This window comes from Paramacrobiotus metropolitanus, unplaced genomic scaffold (genome assembly GCF_019649055.1).
Source record: "Paramacrobiotus metropolitanus isolate TYO unplaced genomic scaffold, Prichtersi_v1.0 Parri_scaffold0000229, whole genome shotgun sequence".
NCBI lineage: Eukaryota > Metazoa > Tardigrada > Eutardigrada > Parachela > Macrobiotidae > Paramacrobiotus > Paramacrobiotus metropolitanus.
Genome location: NW_026570449.1, coordinates 58,519 through 73,526, shown reverse-complemented (window position 1 = coordinate 73,526; position 15,008 = coordinate 58,519). Strand labels below are relative to the sequence as shown.

Here is a 15,008-nt window from a genome sequence, read left to right as displayed (position 1 = left end):
CTTTTCTTAGATCTATATTTATATAGTACGTACATAATTATGACATATTACATTATGGCTTATTACAAATTACGTACGAGTGTATAAACCAAAAGATTTTAAAGTGTCATTCTGTTTACAGAAATTCATAAAACGTATTTAGATCAACAGTAGTTATCCAGAAAATCCCGCAAAAGCCAATTTGCAATTGATAAGGGACTGTGCGCATGCAATAAATTAAAATAAACAAAACCACGTGCAATGTGCACATTAAGTTTACAGTAATATACAAATATATCGTAAAGGAAATCAAAAACCTGTACAGGCTGACTGCTGACACATAACTACTTTGTACTGCAAATGTTGAACATGGCAGTTGTAATTACTGTACATCGACTACAGCCAGAACCACAGTTGATTGTGGGCTTATTCGACGGTGTGGGTTCAACTTAACGATTCCACCTTGCCAATCGTCCGGATCGCTAACCTTTTCTATACGTTGTTCGCCTCTTGGTCGTTGTCGATATCGATGTCGAAGAAACAGATTTGAAACTGCTTCCGCTAGAACAATTCATTGTGGCTGGAATGGTCTGAAAATAAAAAATTTCAAACATCCGCACTTCATTGTCTACTTAGTGGATAATATACATATAAAAATTAGGAATGTCACTACTAGCACTAAAACAAACATACTAACACAAGGTACATATTGTATTGTACATATTTCCTAACGATTACAGACGAATCAGTTTTGAAATAAGTAATCAGTCCTTCAGCCAGTTCTTATACACTACTCTAAGATAGTTAACGTTGTTCTCCGGTCTTAATTAACGGGAAAACTGGTTTTTTTAAAATTGAGTTAACCGAAAATACAAAAGTAAACGACTTCGCAGCTTAAATCAATCCGAGCGCGAGGAATAATTTCGAATAAGTATTGTGCTTTCGCAGTTTAGGATAAGATTAATAAAGCAATCTTCACCCTGCTAATAGAAAAGCTATTTTCATAATTAAAGGGCGGTACTACGTAGTAGTATTACTGGGCTATGGCGGTACTAACTCCGACATACAGTATTTTCCTTATATCCACATTTAACAGCCACTACGCTAACTGTGCAAATCGATGAACTAAACTTACATAAGCGGATAAGTCTAACTATGTGCTACAACTCACTGAATCAGAAATCCGATCCTTCGCATGAGATGAAAAAGAAACGAAATCAAAGACCACCAAATTTCTTGTTCCGGATTTTCCTAAAATGCAATGGTACATCCGAATTTGAGCAATAGAAGGTACTTAAATCGTATACGCTGAATCGCTATTATTGTGGTTATACAGACTTAGTATATAACTACAGATATTCAACACAGTAATCTTTCACATAATTTACCATTATTTGGATGTAGCATCGTGGTTTCTATTCGTACCGGTGTGTATTTTCCTAAAAATCCCAAAAAAATCCCTGTGAATATGACCAAGCATATACAAATTATTATTAATATTTGTATTATATCACTAAGAAAGATAAACGTCACGCTTTTATTTCGCACAAAACATAGAGTAATAATGATATGTACTCCAGTGCAGCATAACGCAATAATTGTGTTTTGTATACACAAACGTATTAATTAAAGGCAGTCAACTTACTATTGGAATAGCTGAAGGATGCAGGACGAAAAATGTATTTCACCAGATAGAAAAAATGCATTTGGTTTTGTTGGAAACGTAGACACTGTTTCCATTTTCTTGATGCCAAGCCCCACCGTATCCTTTCCAGATTGGAGAGGGTATCGGCAGCGGGTGTGCTTGCACGAAAACTGCAATCCGTCAATGTCTTGTTGGCTGTTTGTAGAATGAAATAGGACAGCGGATTGCAGGAAGTGCTTTCCATCGGCTCTTCCCTACACATTCGATTGCCTGAAAAACCTAGAAGCGCAAGAAACGAAAATTGCCGTTATCCGTTCTGGCACTGAGCGATTAAATAATATCTATACAGTATTACGAAACAGCAAATCATTATTAAAAACAATTTCCATGGCAAGCTAAACAAAAATAAATTTAGAAAAACATAAATTTACAAAAATTAAACAAAAATTTACAAAAATTAAGATAGTTCTGTTCTTTAAAATATTACCGACGCATTTCCGGGTAACCGTCATACAAGAGAACGCGCATTTTCTACAAAATTTTTTAATTCGAAGCGAATCTTTACGCACATTAAACCATATTAAGCAATACAGAAACCGTTTTTTTCTTGCAAGAGGGGCGCACTTCGGAGGAAGGAAGTACGTAACCGTACTCTATCGTAAATACTACTGGATATAATTACTACGAGTAGGGTAGTACCTATAAACAAATACGATAAGTACTTTTCATATGCACTACATGCACATTACTACAATTGTCATAGTGTCCAAATACCGTAGAAAGCGAGGTACGTATCTGCCAGATCCGAATTAACTTGTAAGCATAATAAATATTAGCACAATAAATACTTACAATAATATTATTGGTGCAATTAATTCAGAAATTATAGAGAGTGAGATAAAAAAAAGAAAATATCGCGACGCAGGTACAAACAAGTAAACAATTACTGATTGACACCTTAATTGTACACGATTTCACCACTTACCAAACATACGAAAGGCCTTCTTTTTGATAAGATCGAATACAAATGAATCGCGATTCCCTTGAAAATCCATTTCAACCAACCCACGGGAATTTACCGTATCCAGCGTGGTTTTCGTCCAGTAAGTCAGATTATCATCCACATGTGTAGCATGCAGTTCCATTTCTATCATTTCATTTTCCAGATTCGGAAATACGTTGCTAAAGGAGACTTTGGCCGGACTCAAACAATCTTCAAAATCCGCAAAACTTACATCCGCCACATTTAAGTGGTGCTGACCATCTTTGTTGGTGCGGCTAGTAACACGGACACCGATTGCGTGAGTGCGGTGGACACATGTAATAATTGAGGCAAGTAAAACAGTATTCCACAATGCGAGATCGCCACAGGATAATCTGTTCATTCTATTCATCAAAATCCAGCCGCGGCTCATGAAAATAAGCAACTAAAAAACTTAATACAACGATTCTTTCCAACAGATTTAATACTCGTACGATATCATTGTGCTTTGTTGAACGAATGACCAATCCATTACTTTGTCTAAAGTCACTTGCCACATAAAATTGTTCACTTTAATGCTTTACTAAACAAGTGTATAATTAGCTAGCTCGGTTTCGTTACGATCGGAACTTGGTAACCTTCCATGTGACTGTCTACTAAGCTATGGATGCAGATCATGTAAAAATCATAATTGCGTTGTTTTGTTTTTTGGTTCCGTCACGCTAAATACGGTACAACCATGCAGCATTGTGATCACAACCAGAAGAGCCACGCGCTGCCTCGTGGACACGAACGAGGTTATTGATGTTTTTGGTAAAGATGCGGTGCATCATCGCATTCGCTTATCAGTCAATTAGTGTAAGCGTACTTTTGTAGTAAACGCCTTAGGAAAAACTGGTAACCGAAACCGAAACCAACAACAACAGAATTCAATGTCAGCGAACCTGGGAGGAAAATTTCGCTGGTCACATGAGGTGAATATTAATTTAGTACCATACGCATGTGCGCCACCCTAGAAACATGTCTGTACTGTACTCTAGTCTGCGACGCAATAATATGGTACGTGAACCAAAAATTTAATATTAAAATAAACAGAATATTATCATAAAAAAACAAGATTTATTACAGGTAGTTGTATAAAAACAATTTAACCGCATATTATTATTTACGCGTAAAGTCAGCTTCGTAAAATACAAATAAGTATAATTTATAAAAATATTCATTATTACCCAAATTATCACAAGACCATGTTAACACTTATTAGCCACACCTTACAGAACACTGATTCACACAATTTTTTAAAATTTTAATTGCTTGAGCACTACTTTATTCCTTCGACCGCTCACTGCACTTGCGAAACTGCCAAGCCAACAGAGACGGCAATGATCAACGGACAAGTAAAACGTATTCATTAATATTCGAGTCTGCTGTCCTAAATTACAAATTAAGACGCTAGAAAAATAAGCCCAGGAACTCAACACAGTGGCACAGTATGCAAAGCATAGAGCATATCTAAATCAACATTAATCAAAATTGATCAGCGTGCTGCCTTCGAACCTGGATATATTCTCTTTCCTGTAAACCTCGACGTCCTCTTCGTCTTCGTCATCGGCCACGAAACTCATGGTGGGTGTTACCGTTTTTGGCCGTTTTGGTTTGTCAGGAAATACCAGTTCCGGAATCCACGCAGACATAAGCAAAGCGCATATCACAAGAAAAGCGCCGAAAACAAAAGGGGGACCCGGTATTATACTCTGCAAACAGAGAAACTTTTACTGGCGGACTTCCGGAATGTTTTGCTATTGTAACATGAAAAAACTTAATGCAAAACCATATTTTTTTTAAAGAGTCAGCAAAACTGTAACTACAGAGTTCAATATTCCTTAAGCCAACGTAAGTAATTACGCATATTCTATTTTATCGTGCATGTTTTAGTGGCCGTACTTGTTTGCTGGACACTGACGGTGTGGCAGTGGCATTGCCAATTTTCATTTTGTGCAGACTGGCCGGATTACTTTCACCGAATTTCTTTTCGTTCATATCCATATGAAAGAGCGAGAATATCAACCCATAAACAGCCGGACCGAGACCATTACACAAACCCCGGATCCCAGTTATAACACCCTGAACCAAACCTGCAAGAAGCAAACCTATTGACCGCAACTCCCAATAAATTAAATTCACCATAATCACACATGCTACGGGTGTGTCGTAACAGTGTTTACACAAAAAAAGGGACAGGAAGACCACATTAAGAGCTATCAGCAATACCTTGCTTATCAGTTTCCGTATAATTCGATACATATGCACTGATGGCTGGATAAGTAATACTGCAAACAGCGGCAAGGGATCCAGCCCCCCACATCATCCTACAATTCACAACAAACATTTATCACTAGTAGAAAATTTTATCAACAAGAAGCAATCTCTTACCATGTCTGCTGTGCGAAGCCGTACCAAGCAAGCTGCAGCGCTTCAAAAATTAGGCCGACTGCAATAGTGCTTTTACTACCCAAAGTTTTCATCAAATGAGTTAATAACACAGTCTGAAAACCAAAAACAAAATTATAGATTCGTCATGTCAGTGAGTTGCGAGAAAAAGTTTTACTTACTTGAGCGACTACGGACAATATTCCCACAAAAGCGATGAAGGCGGCAACCATTTCCATGGAAAATCCCACAACCTGACAACATTTCAGTCCAGCAACCATCGTATCGTAAAGATATCCGACGGCAAGACTTACCAACCGCAAGTACACAAATATACACGAAACTTGACCAGCTTCAGGCAAATACGACAAGAAAGTCGTTAGGCTCACAATAAGGATCACTCGGTCGTGCCCAAGTTTCTTCAGATTCTGAAAAAAGAGGATATTTATGAACTCAGCCATTCAAGAAACACTAAAATAACGCCCGGGACACCTTTATGTTCGAAAAAAGGACCACGAATGCTGAGCTAATTATTAAGAGCATGCAAATCCACATTCAGAACCTCGTAACAACAAAATTTCACACAAACCACTACAAAAATCCACAAAAATAACAAACTTAAAAGCTTAATTACAGGCTGTAAGTTATTTTAATTTTAATAGTAGCAGCAATACAGCAGCTGTACTGTAATTCAGTTTTTTATTTGAGCACATACTGAACACGGATCGGCACTCTCCCACGAAAAGTTCGATGAATTAGCAAATCTGGCTTTCTCTGGAAGCGATTCGGGGACGAACGATAAAATAAAAAGCACATCCAGTAGTGCAATGGCTGTGGCCAATGCCACCACCACTTCCTCGCCGTAAATATCACTGAGAAAAGCACCCAGTGCGGGACTGGTCACAAGACTGGCTGCAAATGTAGCCGAAACCTGTAAGAAAGGAAATCCACTTTCAAGTTGTGATCCGGTTTGTCCCTCATAATAAACAAGTACAGGCAAAAAAACGCACCAGACCGTACGCTTGACTTCTTTCACTTTCGTCAGTGATATCCGCAACGTAAGCGAAAACTACAGAAAACGTGACAGCGAACACTCCGCTGATTGAGATCAGTCCAAAGTACCATCTGCAACAGAAACATCAAATTAAAACTGAAATTAATATACTCAGAAAAGAAAACTAACAAATCTCCATAACTTAATTACATAGAATTTAACTAACCGATATCATGTTCGACATGCTCACTTCTCAAAAAGCTACGGTAACTGAAAACAGTAAATAGAATTCGCACTGTGCATTTACCATTTATGAACACTTTATGGTCATGCCAACCGAAACGAATATCGGGAAGACATCAAGATTTTTGCCAGTTAAACATAAATCGGGCAAATGATTCCCAGATTTAGCTAGCCATCGTTTTGTGGAACTCAAGTTCCCGGACCACTTACCCAGGACTAACAATCATAAACGGTATGGGAAGGCAAGTAAAGAAGACGGTGATTAGCAAAAAGGTTTTTCTGCCCCACGAATCCGAAAGAGCGCCGATTAAAGGAGCACTCAAAAAAGACAACAAACCCTACAAACGAAAGTAAAACAAAATTCAACTTTATTCAGATCACGAATAATGTTCCAGTGCTTTGAGCTCACCTTGATACCAACAATAATTCCATTCATTAAAAACGTATCCTCTGGAAAAGTTTTATTAAGTACCTGAAATATAAAACTTCATTAAAAGAACTTTATCATAGTAATTCTTAATCAGCGCCAATGCCCAGTATCTTTACCGCAGATGCATATTTGCTGTCATTAACATCATATCGGAAATTAAGTGTATTATTTTACAAATTAAAGTTGCACAGTGATTCAACTACCACAGCAAGTGACTGCAAGTCACTCAAGTTCGTATGCCTTTCAACCATAACAATGTTAATCAAGCTTTTTAAGTTGTCTAGTAAGTTTTTAGCCATTAATTTACTTATAAATGTACTCACGGAAATCATGGGGGTCGTAAGAAGTCCCCATGCGAAGAATTCCAGGAATATGACAACCAAGGCATGGTAGACACTGGGCTCCCCGAAAATGTACGATGATCCCTGGAAACCACGAAAAAACGTTACCTACACTTCTAATCGCAGAATTACGCTTAAAATCTAGGAAAAGGGATTGCTGGCACGTAATGATTCAAAGACAACAGGCTAAACAGACAGATCCATTGACGGGATACAAAAAATGCGCAGCTGTACTCTTACATGTCTGGTGTCCTTCAGGAGATTCCTCTGGTTTTTCATCAAGCGCGCCAAGAGTTTTTTAGCTTTTTTCATCAGCGGATTGCTCGTGCCTCGAGAAGAGGCCGAGCTAGATGAATCTAATCGCTGGATTTCAAAATTGGATGAGGCCCGATTCAATATCACATGGGAGGGGACAGAATTCTTCAAAGACATGCTGCACACAATTTATGCATGGACGCCTAACTGGAGCAACAACAAGCAAGAACTACGTAAGTAACAAGCATCTTGTCCGTGAGACAAGCGATAAAATTCTTCCGACTGTGATTGTGACATACACAGAACGATATGAAGGTGAAGCAAAAATTAATTACTACAGATGATACAGTAGCTAATTAAGACTAGTTAATAGCTAACTGAATGCGACGATGGAAGGCATGGCACGAAGACACTATTCAGATTCGTTATTCGTACATAAAAAAACTATTAATATTTGGAACAGCAACATGTGCAATTCTGAAATTTAATTCGTTTCCGGGAAGTGAAAAATGGTGAACGAGGATTTTACGGCATGCGCTGTTGATAATGCATAGTAACGACCGTACGAATAAGGTCCGAGCAGGTCAGTAAGCACCTGTAACCGTGTAACGCAAGCGTTTTGAGCCGGAAAAGCTGTTTTCATTTTTCTCAAGCCTTTTACGTCTGTGTTAACATTTTTCTGACTGCATCGTACCGCGAACGCATCATACTGCTAAAATTAAAATTAAACCATCTTTTCTTTTGGCAAAACTGCCTGAATATAATAAATTGCTGAGCATGTAAACGCAGCCATTTTCGGAACAAGAGCCAAGTGTTCTGCATAAAGTCGCATAAAGCCATCGCAAAGGGCAGCTGTTTTATGTTTCAAAAGAGCACACTAATTTGTAATTTATTTACTGTAATCAAGACGTACGTTTATTTTGTGTTGAACTTGAAGCGAATTTGTTGTTGTACGGAATATATTTCTTGACCTGCTGTACGTTTATATTAAATAAACTTGTATCCCCGGTACGTTACAGTACTGTACGTCTGTGTTTGCATGCATCCGATTTTTTTCTGTTTTCTTTGAATGTTTTCTTCTATCCCAAAAAAAAATTCCAGTGGTGTATGACTGCATGGCGCATCCTATACAGTCGATGCCCTTCTTTTGAGGGATTGGTTAACTGTGTATAAGGGGAACAACAGAAGTGTTCATTATAGAAAACAAAGTCGTATTTACAGAAATTTAATTATTAACAGAAGTTTCAAGTGTGTACTATTATTGTTATTATTTTTATATATCACTGAACAGTAGGCAGTAGCCAACTCCTTTCAGTGGAGATATCTTAGCAGGCTATAGGAAAATTTTTTTGGTTAGTTTAGAAAATTTTATACTTTTTTGGTTTATTATAGATCATTCATATATAGACGGTCAAGTTTCAACGTACGCTAAAAGGTTATGAATTTTCGCGGTTTTGCAGTGTGCTCTGTTTGTTAAAAGCGCCATCTGCGTGAATGTGATAATATGCGATCCAGCAAAAAGCGGGCAAACGGATAGCACTAGTCACCGTTCACTTTGTCCTGTTGTAATATTGTACGTACTCGGTACTCTAAATTCGTTTGTCTTCGAAGACTAACACAGTTCGTCTAAATTTTGTTGAATCCTACGCATTTTGATTCTATTCTCAAAACTCTTTTACAGATTTGTTATACGGTCACTTGTACCTTGGTTAATTTATTAACTGAACCAGTATTGCGACCCTACGAACCCGCCAAGATGCCTGTCAACGCCAACATTGGTTTCGAAGCTAAGATGGATCACGCCAGCCTGCTGAAGAAGATCATTGAAGCCATCAAGGATCTGCTGGGTGAATGCACATGGGATTGCACGAATACGGGCATGAGCCTCCAGTCCATGGATAGCTCCCACGTGGCGTTGGTGAATGTTATGCTGAAATGCGAGGGCTTCGAGCGGTACAAATGCGACAGGAACTTGAACATGGGCATCAATCTGAGCTCCATGGCCAAGGTTCTCCGCTGCGCTGGACCGGACGACAGTGTGGCCATCAAGACCGATGGGGATAGCAGCAGCGCCAGCTTCATCTTTGAGAGCCCGGACGGGGTACGCACCTGGTGATTAAACTATGGGGAACATTTTACTGTTTATGGGAGAGTTTGCTAAACTTAATTGGACTGGGTTCTTGGGCTGGCATGAACAGACGAAAAACGAGTGAAAAATGCGTGATTATTGTTTTTCAGGATCGTTCTGCGGAATTCGAGCTTAAACTGATGAACATAGATGTGGAACATTTGGGCATTCCGGTAAGTTACAGTAATTCGTTGAAATAGTCAATAACAGCGGCTAGGGAAAAATTTCACTAGCCAACATCCTGTCTGATAAAAAGACCATCCCTGATAACCTGCTATTAGTGAACGCTTGTGACGTTTATTTATAAATTACTTCGAAGTTCGAACGCTTCAGAACTCTTTAAAGAACTGCAGTAAACCTTATTAAACTTTTTTGTATTTAGGACACAGCGTACGACTGCATCATCAAGATGCCATCGCAGGAGTTTCGCCGCGTCTGCGCAGATTTGAGCCAATTTGGTGACAGCGTTACCATATCGTGTGCGAAGGCCGATGTGCGTTTTGAGGCCCAGGGAGATATCGGAACAGGTAACTATTGTAATGATAATATCCACTGCACGTTGAAAATTTGGTTATTCTCTAAACTCTAAAGTCTAATATCTTCAATTAATACTTAGTTTTTCAGCTTTGTCACTTTGACTACCGCTAAGCTGGTTAAAACATCGTTAAAGGAAATGCTGCAGCTGTTTTTGGCACACTGAATAGAATGTCTAAGAATTCGAACGACGCCAACGATTACGGTTATTTTTTTACTGTTTAAATTTGATCACCTTAAGTAGTTTAAATCCGCGCAGGCGTATTTGTATGGATACTGGCTGTTGCCGAATAAAACTTTTATTACGATGTTTTTGACATAAGATGATAAGCTGGCCTGTTTTTGGTTTTATCATGTTCCTTCTCTAGTCATACGTACTCCATTTTTTCGTCGTTTTTTCTTCTTCAGATTGGGGCTCCTTTTTTTCTACCCATTCTTTAAAATTATGAAGTGAATATTGAAAAGAACGTATCTTGGGTTGCGTTACATTAATTTCTGTCCGCGTAATCTTCTTGACTTGACGCAAAAACATAAATTGATTTAAAGTTAGCTGTATTTACAAATTTGTACCGTTCTTAAAAGTTTTCTGTTCCCAGTAATTTTCAGTTCTCGTCCTTTCTTGTTCCCAATAGTTTTCGTTTCTTTCATCCGGTTTTTGTTGTTTTCTGAAATTTATGAAATCGCTGTTTTGCAGGGCATATTCGTCTGGGAGCAAAGAGTGGTACAGTGGAAAAACCGGAGGATGAGATCTCCATTGAACTGGAAAACCCAGTCACGCTGACTTTCGCTCTGAAATATCTCAACAATTTTGCTAAGGCTACGCCGCTGTCTCCGACGGTGCGTTTGTGTATGTCCAACAATCATCCTTTGTGCATTGAGTATCCGATGGTGGAGGTCGGCCACATCCGCTACTACCTGGCTCCCAAAATTGAAGAAGAGACCGAGTAGGTCCGACTTGCCTAGAATTTCTGGCGTGATTTTCTTCTCTGGCCTATTTTATGTGGATAAAGTTCCTGCCTGTCTTTGCAGTTGTGTTTGGCTATTTGCGCCTAGGCTTTGTAATATATGCTGACAAAATTTCGACGTCGGAATGCGGGTCTTGACTTATGCGCTGTTGCATTCTTATAGTAATTGAATGATTTGTATCCGCCCATGTCTTCTTCCGTTTTAAATCGCTCAAATTTGCAACTGTTGTGCTACGTGCTTTAAAGTCTCGCCATGTCTAGCGAATGCTCCCTTGACTGAACAAACGATTTCTTAATTTTTTCCATTATTACTTTATGTTCCACAAAAAACTTTGAACTTAACAAACTGATGTCATCCCATAAAAAACGGTTTGACTTTTGAGTATTCCTGCTCCAACACAGTGATTATAATAAACTGATACCAGACATCAATGATTTTTTATAAACGTTACCATTACGTGCACGGTACACTTACACCATGAAAATAAAAAATGGCATTTTAAACATTTGAAGTTAACCAGCTGCTCTGAAGGTTGCGCAAGGATACATGTATTACTGAATATGAGCGATTCCGAATGTCTGCCAGCGGTCTTTAGGCCCAAGTTGGGGCATTGCTGCCAGCTCCGTATGGACCAGTTGTGGGCTGTTTTCCGCACGTCGTGTTGGTTCCCACGTTGTTCACTGCTTCGCGGAATGGTCCATCGAAGGTTTTCGTATTGCCGCCATAAGCGACCCGAATGCCAGAAAAGCAGCGTCCGAACGAATCGAAGACAGGGTAGAAGACCTCCCGGAAAACTGTGCCCCAGATCTACAACATAAACATTAGTTACATTACCAAATAAAAGCTACAGCACTTTCTTTATGCTAAGCCGAATACTTACACGTCCAATCCAGAAGAAAACAATGGAGAACAATTTGAAGAATGGTGTGCAGAAATAGTTGTTGATGGCAATAACCAACGCGAACAACAGACCTGAAAAATATCGTAAAAGGTCACGAAAAACCCACTCCACGTTACCAAAACGCAACACCACACGATCTGAGTCTGATTTACCAATGATAAAATTTCTGGATCGCTATTCAATGACAAAATTTCTGGATCGCTATTTATTTTACACACTGGACTGCACGTTCAAATGTTCACATTTACGCACCCCAAACGAATGCCAGCGGTAGCGCGAAAATAGCCACAAGCAGCCGGTACATCCAGAGCTTGGTCCAGTGGAACATGACGAATGTTCCACGCCATACTGGCTCGAAGCCGTGCGTCCCATCCGGCTCAGCGAGAACATCATCGAACATAATCTGGAAAACCCATATAGTTAATAAAGTCACTTAATGCTTTGCAATTATTATCAACGAAACCCCGACCGACGATTTTTAACAATTAGCAATCGATCGACCAGATTACCAAACCGAATCGGTAACAGTTAACCAAAATAAACTGTAAGACCGTTTCAATGGACCAGCGATCAGTCAAGCGAAGACCGTGAATGAAATTTTGTCAGGTGGCAGAAGACGATAAAGGTCATGTGTAACTTGTGTGGTTTCAAAGTTTTCACGAATTTGTGTATTAAGATAACGTCTTCATGGTGGGCAAATCGCTTCAGGATTTTTCATGTTTTCGAGATAAATATACTTTGGCGACATATCAGTCTAGTCTATTCAGAATTTTGAAAGTTACCCGATACATGTTACATTAATAAGATTAATGTGCATTATGTGCAATACATCGATACGCATTGCACATACAGATGGATATGTACAATACATATCCATCTGTTTATATGCTGGATTAGTATCGTCTGAATTTAGAAACGTACGCCAGATGTTGCACTAATGGATTCATGTGCATGGTCAGTTTAGAACATTCAGCCCCAAAAGATCACAACCAAATAGAATAATATTACAAAATGTAGTAATTTATGTGCTTATGTTTACGCTGGTCTTGGAGTCTTGGACAGTTGACTATCGGAATAAATCTGCTGACAAGGCCAGGTTACCACTTAAGCACATTGATTCACAACCCTCGGGTACAAATAAAATCTAATGTCATTGGCCGTTTTACGAATTCTTGTTTGTTAAAATTTTGCTAGAAATTTTCCGGTTTGGAAAATGCAAGAACCCCAAATAAATAAACATACACAATTGGTAACAAATTTTTTATGCCCCTAAAAGTTACAGTTGTAACGTGTGACGTTCTTGTCTCCACTATTTTGCTGCCTAATGCCTGCATATGGTATGAAATATACAAAGCATTGGGTTAAAAATTTTTCAGACAAACATTTCACGAAATATTATTATGCAGCCGTAAATTTAAAAGGGTTTTCACTAAGCGATTCTTTGCAGTTTCTACTTATCTTTTGTTGTTGAAGTAATGGGAAAAGCGGTGTACCGCATTACAAGTGCGAGCATATAGTCACGCCGACTCACGCTTATATGCATGCCAATGTCGATTATGAGAAAGCCACGTTTATTACAGCTAATAGCAGTACTCACATGGACTTGGCCATTAATATTCTTTTCATCCCGATCCAGCACATTCAGGCCGATGGTCAGCGGTGTATGCTGTGCCGCATGCTTGCCGGTCTTGTTCTTGGTTTTACCGGTTCTGATGTCGGTGGTGGTTTCGGTGGTCGTAACCTGGAGCGTTTCCCCTTGTGCTCCGTCAGCAGTGGTCAGCGGTGTTTCGGCATCATGCAGCTCAATATGTTCAATGTGCTCCACGGTTTTCGGATCCTTTTCATAGAATTCCTTCGTCTCGGCGTGGATGTAGCTGGGATGGCGCTGAGTGGGCTCTAATAGTGGCTGATCAGCTTTACTGTCCATTGTTGCGCTGCAAATTATCGCAATTTCAGTGATTTTTACATACGAATACTATCAAATATTGCGTGTAGGCCTATACTGAGAAGATCCACGAGTGTCGAGATATTCAAATCTATTAATTCTTATTCTTTATATTTTCTGGTTTGCTGCACTAAAACGATTTTACGAAAAATAAACCGCTATAAAGCAGCACAATTCTTGAACAAAAGCCTTGAATTACCGGCAAAATTACACCGCTTTGATCGTTTAGAATTTTATAGTGTCACAAAATGGCGGCGGCGTCATGATGCGTAAAGATCATTTGGAGCGTTCTAAGATGTCAGCTACCTTCCCAAATCAGATAATCATTGAATTATACCATAGAAAACATCAATTTGACATTAATATCACTCGATTAAGTTAAGCACTAACAACATTGACTGAGCTAAGTTTCGATAGTATTCTTTAAAAAATTTTATATACAAGATATACACTCAATCTTGCAGTGAAAATAGTTTCGTTCTAATGTTAAAGTTCTGCCTACCTTGTACAAGGTTAATTCGGACGCGCTGACCCGAAGAGGAACGGTATAGTTGCGATGGATAGCTGGATTTAAAACGAATCAAAAAGATGTAGCTTGCTGCTTGCCGAAATAAAAATTTTCTGGTCAGCGAATGCTCATCCACATAATAATCACGGGTATATTTGACAGCTCTATTTGGCTGGCTTCCCTTTCTCTTCCACAAGCCCAAAGTTCATAAACCAACCACACGGAATACGAAGCTGAGAGACGGGCGCAAATGATACATCCCCTCAATTTAGCCCAAGCGTCTCAGTGTGGACAACTGGGCATACTGACAGTGTGCTGTGGTCAGTCTTGTGTGGCAGACAGAGTAGGACATAATAACAGACGCATTCTTTCACATCTAATCGAAATTATGCTGGCCAGAAATTGCGGCGTTCCATCTAAAGATTGAAGCCAATAGATTCCAGTCTGATTGGGGGACAAAATCGCACTTTGGATAAAAATTTGATAGGTTTTAATGAATTCTTGCACGTACTTTATATGTTCTATAATGCTTGAACTTGACCATTGCGATAGCGGATTAACCAACGCGCAGATGCGAGTTCGCAATAAAACAAGATTGCCAATACAAAATATCACAAAAATGATAATAGTCATCATGCGCTAGAAGTACGTACTTAATTTTATCAAATGGGAACAAAAACTGCAGGCGCGTGCTCGTGTAATGGCTGTATTTATTCTAGTCACGCCG

At 39.1% G+C, this 15,008-nt stretch overlaps 4 protein-coding genes across 6 annotated transcripts; 1 reads left to right on the top strand and 3 right to left on the bottom strand.

Moving 5' to 3' along the window:
• Positions 1-38: 38 nt before the first annotated feature.
• On the bottom strand, positions 39-3,797 carry LOC129601315 (uncharacterized). 2 transcript variants are annotated; one of them, XM_055500090.1, is made up of 5 exons: positions 2,610-3,797; positions 1,625-1,903; positions 1,368-1,418; positions 1,151-1,230; positions 39-569 (listed from the first exon to the last, which is right to left on the bottom strand). In XM_055500090.1, exons 1-5 carry the CDS (start codon positions 3,037-3,039, stop codon positions 462-464), a joined length of 948 nt encoding a protein of 315 aa, XP_055356065.1. In that variant the 5' UTR covers positions 3,040-3,797; the 3' UTR covers positions 39-461. The 2 variants fall into 2 exon arrangements, with proteins under 2 accessions (XP_055356065.1, XP_055356066.1); XM_055500091.1 differs by lacking the exon at positions 2,610-3,797 and adding an exon at positions 2,112-2,183.
• A 106-nt stretch (positions 3,798-3,903) lies between these two features.
• On the bottom strand, positions 3,904-7,760 carry LOC129601314 (hippocampus abundant transcript 1 protein-like). The gene is given in 13 exon segments (XM_055500089.1): positions 3,904-4,131; positions 4,133-4,360; positions 4,551-4,741; positions 4,878-4,975; positions 5,040-5,152; positions 5,219-5,290; positions 5,351-5,464; positions 5,752-5,967; positions 6,047-6,161; positions 6,484-6,611; positions 6,683-6,745; positions 7,027-7,128; positions 7,285-7,760. Coding segments are annotated over 13 exon segments (1,683 nt in total). The 5' UTR covers positions 7,477-7,760; the 3' UTR covers positions 3,904-4,080.
• A 1,026-nt stretch (positions 7,761-8,786) lies between these two features.
• Positions 8,787-11,290, top strand: LOC129601316 (proliferating cell nuclear antigen-like). Of its 2 annotated transcripts, XM_055500094.1 has the most exons (5): positions 8,787-8,872; positions 8,981-9,400; positions 9,538-9,600; positions 9,810-9,954; positions 10,656-11,290. In XM_055500094.1, the coding sequence occupies exons 2-5, from the start codon at positions 9,056-9,058 to the stop codon at positions 10,907-10,909; spliced, it is 807 nt and encodes a 268-aa protein (XP_055356069.1). In that variant the 5' UTR covers positions 8,787-8,872; positions 8,981-9,055; the 3' UTR covers positions 10,910-11,290. The 2 variants fall into 2 exon arrangements, with proteins under 2 accessions (XP_055356069.1, XP_055356068.1); XM_055500093.1 differs by lacking the exon at positions 8,787-8,872 and having other exon boundaries at positions 8,879-9,400.
• LOC129601317 (uncharacterized) lies at positions 11,291-14,774 on the bottom strand. The gene is made up of 5 exons (XM_055500095.1): positions 14,276-14,774; positions 13,426-13,762; positions 12,081-12,231; positions 11,808-11,899; positions 11,291-11,734 (listed from the first exon to the last, which is right to left on the bottom strand). Exons 2-5 carry the CDS (start codon positions 13,753-13,755, stop codon positions 11,519-11,521), a joined length of 789 nt encoding a protein of 262 aa, XP_055356070.1. The 5' UTR covers positions 13,756-13,762; positions 14,276-14,774; the 3' UTR covers positions 11,291-11,518.
• Between the last annotated feature and the right edge of the window lie 234 nt (positions 14,775-15,008).